General features: G+C 37.7%; 1 protein-coding gene across 2 annotated transcripts; it reads right to left on the reverse strand.

The window, feature by feature from the left end:
- Positions 1 to 4,866: 4,866 nt before the first annotated feature.
- Positions 4,867 to 11,886, reverse strand: LOC141435523 (uncharacterized). Of its 2 annotated transcripts, XM_074098221.1 has the most exons (4): positions 7,336 to 11,886; positions 6,359 to 6,546; positions 5,493 to 5,702; positions 4,867 to 5,244 (listed from the first exon to the last, which is right to left on the reverse strand). In XM_074098221.1, exon 1 carries the CDS (start codon positions 11,109 to 11,111, stop codon positions 10,665 to 10,667), a length of 447 nt encoding a protein of 148 aa, XP_073954322.1. In that variant the 5' UTR covers positions 11,112 to 11,886; the 3' UTR covers positions 4,867 to 5,244; positions 5,493 to 5,702; positions 6,359 to 6,546; positions 7,336 to 10,664. The 2 variants fall into 2 exon arrangements, with proteins under 2 accessions (XP_073954322.1, XP_073954323.1); XM_074098222.1 differs by having other exon boundaries at positions 4,867 to 5,702; positions 7,741 to 11,886.
- Positions 11,887 to 12,173: the final 287 nt, after the last annotated feature.

Below are 12,173 nucleotides of genomic sequence, written 5' to 3' on the forward strand. Positions count from 1 at the left end.
TAACATTGAAACACCATGGTAATTATCCAAATAAACTAAACTTCAATTTAAACAAGAAAACTTAATAATAATAATTAAATTTCACTTTAATTATCATCGTCGTGCGTGATGTAGTTTCTGATTACTGATCATTGATCAATCACTTGTAATTTATTCTTCCTCTTCCTTAATTTTCTTTTCTGTTAGATAGACAATCTTACAAACATGGTCCCTATCGTAGTTTAATCCTTATATAATTTTTTTTAAAAAATACATAATTGTGGGCTATGTCCTAAGTAATATATTTTTATAAATATAATTATTCAAATTCTCAATACATATATATTATAATAAATTTATATATTTTTTTAAATATATTTATATATATAAAAATATATAACTTAGGACATAGCCCACAATTATGTATTTTTTATATATATTTTTTTTTTCCTTAATATATTTGTTTAATTATTTTCTTAATTATTTCTTAAATTAATTAGCTTTTATAGTGCTCTATTTTTAAATTATTATAACATTAAATTTTACTTACGTTTATACTTAATTATTTCATTAGTCGCCTTATACGACATCTATTGAATAGTGGAGTAATCTATTCTTTAACCGGAGTTTACACGGATATAAATCTTTTTTCTCAAAAATGTCCGTAAAAGTTGACATTATTCTTTACATATCAGAAGGTGAAGTGCATAGTTTATGGTCAGCGAAAAATTAAAAAGTTAAAATGATTGCAGGCGCGCTAGCTCGACAATAATGAATTAGCGCGCCTGCAATCAGTCACTTTTTTTTAAAGTTAAAAAGGCCATGGAAATGTTGGCACAAGTCGTATACAGCCAAGTGTAATGGCTGGTATCGGATATTTTGTTGGAACTCCGGACTTTTTCTATTGGGTCTAAAATAGCTTGTGGTGTTTTCGGTGGAAAAATACACCTGCAGTTTATTTTTAATGGAAAAGGCGGGAAAGCATAAGAAAATATTGGAATAAAATTAAATTTTATAATATATTTTGAGAGAATGTTTGTTCTATTTCAGAATTATTCACCATTTTTGAGAAAAGCTTTATATTAGTCTCGGCTGGAATAGCAATTGCTGGCTTCGTATTAGTTAAACGGACTCGCAAGCTCGTCCGTTTAATACTCATACTCAGCCAGCAATTGCCTACTTCCAGGCCACGACAATAATCTACTATTAAACGGCTCTTACGACATCCTGTAAGATTTGGAGGTGTTTTATTCTGATCCGAAAACAACACGGATAATCTGTTAGTCGCCTTTTACGACATCCATAGATTATTTTGGATTTGCCCTATTCTATGCACTCGGGAACCACACGAGGTTACAACTTAAATTATTTTCCACTTTTTGTGTACTCTGGTAACTTATTTATTACCTGTAATTATTTGTGTAATTCTTTTATTGATTATAAATAAGAGACATTATATAAAAAATCTAAGAGATAACACTTTATTTCACAATCAATCACATCACCCGTCATCCGTCGATTGATGATTTGCTGGGCTTCATACAAGCTTCTAGGTTGACGTATCTTAAGATAATTATTGAAGAAATTGATACGATTCTCTAAGGTAACTGCAGTCTTTTTCAAGTATTTAAGTTTCGAATTGATGCACTCCATAACACGCTCCATATTAATCCATTCCAAACAATTCTTGTATGGTTTCTTCACGTTAGTATTAGCAGCAGCAGCAGCAGCAGAAGGGGCTATACGTTTAGGTGGTAGTGGTGGTGGTGGTTTACCTCCAGCAGCAACAGCAGCACCGGAAGTTGCGGTAGTTATTCTTCCAATCAACTTTTCAAGCTTATGTCGTAACTCAATAATGTTCTTAGAATTTGTCTTAATATGAGTCATACATGTGATGATTAACTCTTCGAGTTGTGACTCATTTATTGCATCACTCTTTGCAACACCTCTGGATAGGGACGTTATCCGATTTTTCTACAGATAACGTATATAACATGCCGCAAATGAACAAAAAAGTTTTTGGTATTATGAAAGATGAAAATAATGGTAGAATTGTGTTACCATTTGTAGCTCTAAGATCAAAGATGATGTATGCTTACACACTTGATGGTGATGATGATGATGATATAGAAAAAACATGTATCAAAAAAAATAAAGGAATTAACGCGGCTGTAGTAAGAAAGCTTAATTTTGATAATTATCAACAATGTCTACATTTAAGCGTTACTTTTTATGATAATATGTACAATTTTATTAGTAATAAGCATGATGTTTACACACATTAAAAAGAAAAAAGACGCTTTGTGGTAGGGATGATAAGAGATATGTACTTAGCGATAAGATTAATACTTTAGCGTGGGGTCATTATAGACTAAACGATGATTTGAGTGATACTTGATTGTTAAATAAAACAAGTTTAATGCTGACACATAGTATTTTATTTATTTTTTACATATAGTCACCTACTCCTGTCATTGGAGGTTCAGGTAAACATATACCCTATGTCCTTTCTTAGGGTTCGAAAGTTCACAGAACCACAACGCTCCATCACGATATATAAGCGTCCTTTGATTAACAGGGACTGCAAGAAAAGTTCTAATACCTCTCTTCTCTAACACCTCACGCAGCACCCATGCCCTCCGCCTCGTAGTCCGAGTGTAGCGACGTACAACCGTCGTTCTGGAGCTTCTCAGAGAGGAGTATTTTTAGACTCTCTCGAGCCATCTCCCACTGTGATTGACATACATTTTTATTCACGCGCGGGTATGACACAGACTCGTCAGCCAATGATATGTACGGAGGTGAAAGGAAACAAGCGAATGCAACGACAGGTCGTTTATTACTGAAGTAACAGTATAGACAGCGTTTAGAAGTGTAGGTGACGTCACACGCATACACATCACCACTTCCAAAAATGGGCTTTCTGGCATCAGAGATGTCAAGTCTGCAGCTACTGTAAACGCAAGTTGAAATGCCATGTCTACACATAGGTGAGTTTCCATCCATTCCAGCGTCATAATCATGCATCAGGTCGTGCATTGTGGCTGTGCAATCCCTCTGATATTGATTTATGTCTACAAAGTTACGCACGTACTGCGACCCGGGGTACACCGCCATCCCGTCATCGAATCGAATAATATGGGCATACGTGTGTTAGTCAAAGTCAAAATATCTTTATTCAATTTAGGCTATAACAAGCACTTATGAATGTCAAAAAAAAATCTACCACCGGTTCGGAAAAACCTCTGCTGAGAAGAATCCGGCAAGAAACTCAACGAGGTATATATTTTTTTTTAAAACAGATTTACAATATTATTAAATGATATGTATACATCACAAGTATTTAACACAACTTTATTTTTAACACAGTAGGTTCGCTATTTGAAGGGATCGCTAATGCGGATCGGAATTATTTCCAAATATCCCTGTCCATGATATAATCATTAACTTTATAATACGCCTTTGATATTAATGTCTTCTTGACAATAGATCTGAATTTTGTATCCGTTTCATTTATAATATTTTTTGGAATTTTATTATAAAAACGTATGCAATTTCCCAGAAAAGAGCTACGGTGCCAGAGACAGACAGACATAGCGGTCAAACTTATAACACCCCTCTTTTTGTGTGGGTGGTTAAAAACAGGTTTATCTTTCATTTATTTATTGGAATAAATTTAGTTCACAATAAATGTTCATATTGTCTCCCATGGACGCTGATGCACAAAAAACATCGTTTAATAAAATTTCGGCTCAATTTTCGTAAACTGACTTCCGATATGGTACGGGCCGCGTCGAATACTCGTTGCTGCAATCCTTCTTCAGAGCGTATTGGTTTCGCGTAAACTTTGCCTTTTAAACATCCCCAATAAAAAAAATCTAGTGGGTTTAGATCCGGGGCCATAAAATTGGTCCCAATCGACCAATCCATCTCTCAGGGAATGTTTCGCTGAGGTGCTCACGGACTAGCCGAGCGTAATGTGCCGAGCAACCATCTTGTTGGTACCACATGGTTCGTGACAGTGCCAACCAGGTCGTTTTGCAAAAACTGTAAATAGTTTCTACCATTAAGAATAGGAGGCAACTCGACCGGTCCCACAATTTGTCCATTAAGAATTCCACTCCACAAATTAATTTTGAATTGGTATTGGGACCGATCTTCTCGTTCTTCTTGTGTCTGTGCGGTTTTCTGTCTGCCAGCTATGGACGTTGTGTAAATTGAAATATCCATCCCTTTTGCAAGCCGATTCTTCAGGCCACAATATTTCATTGAAAAAATTCGGGTTTTTGTATATGTTTAATAGGCTTACGTTTGGCCTCAATCTCGCTTGATGGAAGGCCAAGATGAGGCCAAAGTGGTACACGTTTGTCTAGAAGGTGTCTGTTCACTTTGACCTTAAAGATGTCCAGATTATAGCGTTAACCAAATAATATTATCTAACGTTTTAAACTTTCTTGATTTTCTTCATAGTCAAAATACAACGCTAACACACACGAGTAATATTTACCTCGGTATTTCGGCAACATTACAGTGGCCGTGGTCACGAGTAGACTGAAGTGTGGGGTGTCAAGTCTGCCTAGCAGCGCGAGTCTTTCGAACTACCCTGTATTTTTGCAGTGTGGAGGAGGAGGAACTGAATGAACACACATTTCTAGTATAAACGTAGCTCTCATAAGGTCGCGGATGAACAAAGTAGGTGATTGTTTCAGTTCATTAATATGGACCTCGGAAAAGTAACGCCTGATTCAATAAATTAGTAGGTAATGTAACATGTTTTTACTTAACAGTGACGGCTTGCGGCATCAGCAAAGTGATAAGAATGCCTAATGTTATCGCAGTAAGATACATGTGTCATACCATTTCTGAATCTGCATAAAATTTATTGGCGTTATTTATTTGTTTCGTTTCTAGTATTTTTTTTTTCATGGCAGATGGTTAAAGTTGAATTCATGTTTTTGAGACAACTTAAATCAAGATTAATGAAGTTTTTTTCAGCATTTTACGGTAGTTACTGACAAAATAACACACTGCACTTGTGAAGTAACTACTCACGATTCGATACACATAAAAAACTGTTATTAAGAGCTTTCCAAGTAGATGCTGGTACTAAAAATGTCAAGACAAAGGGCAGTATCCCCAAAAATCTTTATTTCGGTAATAACTCGAAAACCGTGCAACTTTTACTGGGGTCATGTTAGGTTGGTTAGGTTCCTCTTGAGCTGGCCTACCTCTAGTGTCACTGTGACGTGGTACTTCTGGGACACCCTGTATAAAGAACATCATTTCAAAATTTGAAGCAAAAATCGCTTGGCCACATCGCGAAAAAAAAATACATTAAAAGAAATCTTTAAAAAAACCATAAGTCATTAACTGTCACATGTAGGATGTTCATACTCAGCATACTTGTAAATATTCTTCACTATAAGAGGTACTCACGAGAAAAATGTTGAGCCGCTTTTGCGCGGCTAATAATTTAAATGATTTACATGAGATCAATTTGTGATCGCACTTACAATATTCGCATTGCGGTTGTGGATGTTCTCCTGCTACTGCTACGTGACGCACCATCTTCCCTGGAGCGGGCTGGCGATGCTGAACGGCCTAACCCTGGTATGGCTGGTAGCGGTCCTAGTCAGCATTCTCCAGCGGCGGTGCCCTCTTCTCAAAGTAATTCAGAAACTTCTGAACGGATGTATCCTTGCTGCTCCTCGCAGTGAATGTATCTAATTTTCGGGACAGAATGCATAGTAAGTTATTATGTTATGGCATCCCAGTAAATTATTTTTGTAGCCTGATAAGCCAAAACAGGGTTTGACTATAGCAATGGGGGGTCTGGGACTTAATTTTTTTTTATAGTGATGTAATTTTGACTTTCATTTAGAGTTATATTCATTCAACAATGGCTGTAATTTGTTAATTTTTAATTCAAGTTGTTCATATTCAGCAGATGTAATATTTGAGGGCTCAATTTTCTACAAATTAAATAAATATATAATAAATATCATGTGACACTTGATACCAATATTTGATTGATACTACGCAACGGATAAACAAACATATATATAAATACATCCAAGACTGGGTTCGATTTGTAGCATTCGAACATGGCGGATGTTGTAATGAAATTTCTACACAGGGTAGCGGGTCGCTGCAGGTGAGGAATTAAACCAAAGTTTTGGTGCAACAAGATGTTTATTTCTAAGGATACTCACAATTATCCCGCTCCCATCAACCATACATACACTGTGTATAATTAAAATCCTACTTCCTTAATTAAAATCATACTTCCTTATGAAAACTAAGGGTCGTGAATGCAATTGGCCAGTGATTTGTGATTACTTAACTATCTGTATAATCTAAATAAAGGTAACTCCTATACCTTGGCTCCGAACCTGGCTGCAGGCCACTGTGGGCCACTCTAGGACGCCGCCTCGTGCTCGACGTCCCAGCGCCACCGACAGTAAACCACGCTGGGCAGGCCAACCAGCTCCACAGCCGCCAGGGCTCCTTGAAACACTTCTACACGAAGCCACATCAACCACATTTCAGCCCGTGTCTTAGCACCTCCTGTGGACGGATCATGAATTAGAAATGACTCCAGTGGGGTCCCTCAAGGACAGAAGGGACCAGCTCGCTCAGCCTGGTTGACAGACCACCATGAAATTTGGAAATTAGTTAAGCACGCCTCTGCGTCACTGGTCAGATCTTTTGCGTCCAATATGGCGTGGTACACTTCCTCCAATTCAAACTTATGCTTGTCCATCTTGGCGTACCTCGCGGTGAAGTCAGCCATTATTATATTTTGTGTCTTGCTTAAGCACCGCCATTGAAATTTCCCTGAGCTGAGTGATGGCTCTTGTTGCCTCACGGAAAATAGCAGCTTGAGATTTGGCATGCCGACCAAATTGAGCCAAACGAAATAAAAAAAAAATAAAAAAAATACAAAATTAAATGTAAATTCTTATTGGGTTCCGTGGATAAATTTAATGTGTTATGGAATAGTATCGAGGTTTGTTATGTAATAGGCAATGAGTGTGTTAAAATTTTAATGAGACAATGAAAAGGTGTGTGTGAAAATATAAATGGTTTTTTTTTCGCTCTGTATATATGTGTTGTTTTTATCTGAGCAGCCTGTATATGTACGTACGCGAATGTAATTGTATTATTGATGTTTTGAGAAAAAAAAAGTGAAGAAAAGATAAAAAATCTACAAGTGTATTTTATGTCACCCTGTATATCGTATAACGTGTAATGTGTTGAGCGGAGTTTACGTTCACTGTTTGTTACTAAGACAAAACTGAGAAGGTGAATTTAAAAATAATGAGTAGAAAAATATTTATCACCCTATGTACTTACATTTTTGGGGCAACCTGTATAAACACTATATAATCCACTGCAATGGGAAGTTCTAATAAACGACAAAAAATAATGTGCTGATTCGGAAGGTGAAACTGTTACCCACATTTAATAATTTCACCAATGGTTTTCCGATGTTCCGTATTGAACCCTAAATTCGAACTCGTACGTCGAAATGAAATTAACTACTCAACAAGTACGTAATATAACTAAAGTAATAACTTTAAGCTGAGAATAATACGTGTATAATATTTACGCTAGTTATGGTAGTAAGTAGGTATAAGTTTTAATTATCACTTAGACACGTCCAACCACGTTCCGACAAACGACGGATAATGTAATAACAATGCAATCACACCACACTTGTAATCGCGCGATGAATGTTTGTATACAATATTATATTACCTTTGAAGAAATTTCCTACTTATAAAAAATATTCGAGAATGAGCTGATGGGTGCCTTTAGTTGAGCTGGTATCAAGGCTTCCGTAGTAGCGGCTGAGCCGATTGTGATGATTCACTTGGTTCTGTAGCACTGGCCAGTATAACACTATCACTTGGATGCACTCCGTGAGACACGCAATTCTCCCTTGGGTCAGAGGCGCGTGCATTCGCTTTGACAGTTAACTCGGAACCTATGTCATGGCCGCCGTCTAGTGTGGCCATAACAAAAACTAAGACGTCGCGTTCGCGCGTACATCTGTGTCTTTGGCTAGTTGAAGTATAATTTTGATAGTGTTTTATGCGGCGATTAACCTTAACAGTTAACAGTGATAACAAAATTCTATATTGCTCTCGTGTCTAACATTTTTTAATGCGCAAGTGGTCTCCACATGGTTTCTGGAATATTACTATCAAGTTGCAAGCAAAAACTACAATCACCGTACAACGTGCTTCTCAAAGAGAGTTTACCTTGACATTGGCGAAATTGTCCTATTAATTAGGACAGAAAAGCCATATCTTAAAAGAGAAGAAGTACATCCTGTTGGAAGGTGTAATGCCGTCCTCATGTTTCTCTATGGAAATTATTTGAATTTGGTGATGACACGTTCTACCAATTTGTCTTTCGATTGTAATGTTTTGCTAGATACCAATAAAACTTGTATTTTACTTCACAAAATGTTTTAATATAATAGCTATATGCTACAGTTCCATCTCTATCAGTGGTAGCAGAGCGTGGTTGTGGCAAATGGAAAATTAGCTACTTTAATAACAAAAAGTGAGTAAACAAAATGGGCTCAAATTTTCGGAGCATAGAACCGTTGACGAAATCGAACTACGAAACCTGGTGTCTACAGGCACAGGCAATTCTCATAAGAAACGACTTGTGGGACATCGCTAGTGGCGAAAAAACGTTAGCGGCGACTGCTACTGCCGAAGAAAAGAGTGCTTACTTCAAGGAAGACTTAAAGGCAAGGTCAGAGCTACTGTTGCTTGTATCTCCTGCCGAACTCAAGCAAATTAAGAGCTGTAATACGTCTAAGGAGGTATGGGACAAGTTGAAGTCAGTCCACCAGAGTTCAGGGCCAGCAAGGAAGGCTACGCTGCTAAAACAGCTGGTTCTGAAGAAAATGACTCCCCAAGAAGACGTAAGAGATCATCTTAATAATTTTCTGGACGTACTCGGTAAATTAGAAGATATGGATGTCAAAATTCATCCTGAGTTACTAAGCATTATGATGCTTTACAGTTTACCCACAAACTTTGATAGCTTCAGAACAGCTATTGAGTCCAGAGATGTCCTGCCAAGTCCAGAAATCCTAAAGGTCAAAATTTAGGCAAGTCGAACCTCAAACTTCAGAGGCATTCTGTGTTAAGCCAAAGAAAAAGGGATTGTTGTGCAAGAATTGCAACAAAAAGGGGCATTTGACAGAAGATTGTTGGTCAAAGAAAAAGCCTAAGGGCAACGTGAACAAAGGTCAAGAACAAAACTTTAACACACGTTTGACTACAGAAAATTCGAAAACCAAAGATGGTTCATGGTGTTTAGACAGTGGCTGCACGTCACATATGACAGGAGAAAAAAGGCTATTCACTGACCTAATTCCTGCGAACGACACACTGAGCTTAGCTTCGGAAAAGCACACTACCGAAGTTAAAGGCAAAGGAAAAGTCGTACTCTACACCAAGAGCTGCAAAAATAATTTACTAGACACACTACGTACCAGACTTGACAAATAACTTAATGTCAGTTAGTAAAATCACGGATTATGGCTACAAAGTACTATTCGAAAGAAATGAAGCTAAAGTCCTAAAAAATAACAGTGTTGTCTTAAAAGCTAAACGAAAATATGAATTATATTGTCTTGAACTTGATGAACCGGAAGAGATAGCAAATTTTGCAAGAATGGTAAATATCCTGTAAAAATTAAACCAGATATTTCGATATTTGTCTTATTTATCAGACTACGGCGGTTAAAAGGTTAAGACGAAGATATGTAAAATTTATTTAAGCTCTCTCTACAAATCTCTGAAATAAATAAATTAATTCCATAAAACCAATTTCAGTTTCATAACCAAAATCATACAATTCACATTACATACATTCCTCTTGTTGTTACATACTGCGCGTATGTATAAATCGGAGAAAAAGAAAAGAAACACGATATACGATATCATGTTTTTAATTAATAAGGTTTTCAAAGTCATATATCATAGAACGCTTGGCGTTCAGCCTGAGGCGTCACAGGATTAGCGACCCTCTCAACGGCGGCTCGGAGGTTCGAAAACAATATGCCAAGAATTGGATCAACAGGGCATTTAGCGTAGTACGCTTCGTTCTCATATTCGAAACTTCCAACTCCAGCAAGCATATTAGTCATAGGCGAAAATGTTACAGCCATCGACTTTATTATATCACGCTCCTCAATTGATAGACGAGGGCGGTAGAACAATCCAGCGTCAATTCCCATCGTATTGATTTGGGAAGATCGACCACATAGCAATCGATATTCGAGTTGTGCCAACGATACGCGATAAAATGCGTAGGGAGAGCACTCAGGGATTCGGTCGGGTCTACGCCCGTACAATTCATAAACTTTCTTAAACGTCCACTGAGTATAGAAGCCTACTGCCCGGGTTGTCACGGGGACAACGGCTGCTGACTTTTGGATCGAAAAATCCACTGCCTTTTCTGCTACTGATATGTACGGAGGTGAAAGGAAACAAGCGAATGCAACGACAGGTCGTTTATTACTGAAGTAACAGTATAGACAGCGTTTAGAAGTGTAGGTGACGTCACACGCATACACATCATCTCCTCCCACATTAATTAAGGGAACCTGATGACAATAAAATAACTATATTAACATGGGAGACAAAATCTTACAGCTAAACTTTATAATTAATAAACTTAGATCTAGGTCTTAACAAATGACGTCGTTGGGGAATGGGCGACGAGCCGCTGGCCGGGACGACGTCCACATTATCCAACGCGGGTGGCTCAGGTACCGCCGTATCTGCAGTGGCTTGTCGCTCAGACTCCACCTGCTCTGCTCCTTCTTCGGCGTCCTCCCACCCCTCATTCCGTGGTTCATTAACACTTTCCGTATCCACTACTATTGATGAGTCGTCCCCGAGACTCGGCAAGTCGGGCGGATCCACTGTTGAAGGTGAGGTGGGCGGGCAAGAAGGTGGGCTCCGCGATGTAGTGAACGGTAGCACTACGTCGCTGCGCCCTTCATGAGGCAGGTATTCATTATTTTCTGTTAATTTTAACAGTTGGTCAATATGACGCTTACAATTTATGTTTTGTGCTTCAATATAAACAAGATACATTCTGTTACCTATTATTTTCACAATTTTTCCCTTTTCCCAATAAGGTTTCCTCCTATCAAAACATTTTGCCCACACATTTTGTCCGACTTCGAACGCGCGTACTTGTTTATACTCAGTCCCAGCTGCTGAGTCATCGGCGCTCGCGCCGAGCGGCGGTACTATGAGATCGAGCGCGCAGCGCAAGTCACGTCCAATCCTCTCTGTGTGAAGCGTCTTCTTGTGAAATTATTTCCGTATTTATGTATTTCTTTCACAACGTCAGCTTTACCCCCCATTTTCAGTTTAGGGTAATATTGCAGTGTGTGTACTTTTTATCATTGACTGGTTTAGGCGTATGTGGTAATGGAGGTAAATGAACACGCTTTATATCCTCAACTGGTTTAGTTGTTAGTGCAGTAGCAGGCGACGGTGAATTCAAACGCTCTTCCAAAGCTTTAAGTATCCCACGAAAACCGTTAAGGTTTCTAGTATTATCCTTTATTTTTTTTTCAAACATTGGATAGATACATCGTCTAATTGCTCTTTGGAGACATAATCATCCTTATAATAACCTTTTCCTAAATGTTGCAGTCTTTTTCCATTACACTCAATGATGGCACCTTCAACCTTGTCACCAAAAGGTGACGAGAGATTTTCCTCAATTAGCTCAATCATTCCATCCTTCCCACCACCACCCCTCCATGCTGCTCGATATAAATAGAAACACATCTCCTAATTCAACTAATTTATGTATTTATCATGACTTACCACTGTCAATTAAAAAATATGGTTTGAGAAGAATAATGATGTGCGTGTTAATGTATATAGGATAGATACAAAATCGAAAAAAAGAAACAAGTGGTCTGAGCTGAATAATGATACTTATGTTAATAAAAAACTAAACATAATTGTTCCTAATATTGTGCGTCACGCAAGATTGTTCTGAAAAATAAAACTCGTCAAATGAACTTGCTGCTTCATGAAAATGAAAGGACGTGTCATTATTCTACAATCAGAAGCTTATCCCGTTTATTAAGTTCGAAAACTGGAAACAGCAAAATAAAACATTATTAAACATTAAGA

The sequence above is a fragment of the Choristoneura fumiferana genome, chromosome 15, assembly GCF_025370935.1.
Source record: "Choristoneura fumiferana chromosome 15, NRCan_CFum_1, whole genome shotgun sequence".
Lineage (NCBI taxonomy): Eukaryota > Metazoa > Arthropoda > Insecta > Lepidoptera > Tortricidae > Choristoneura > Choristoneura fumiferana.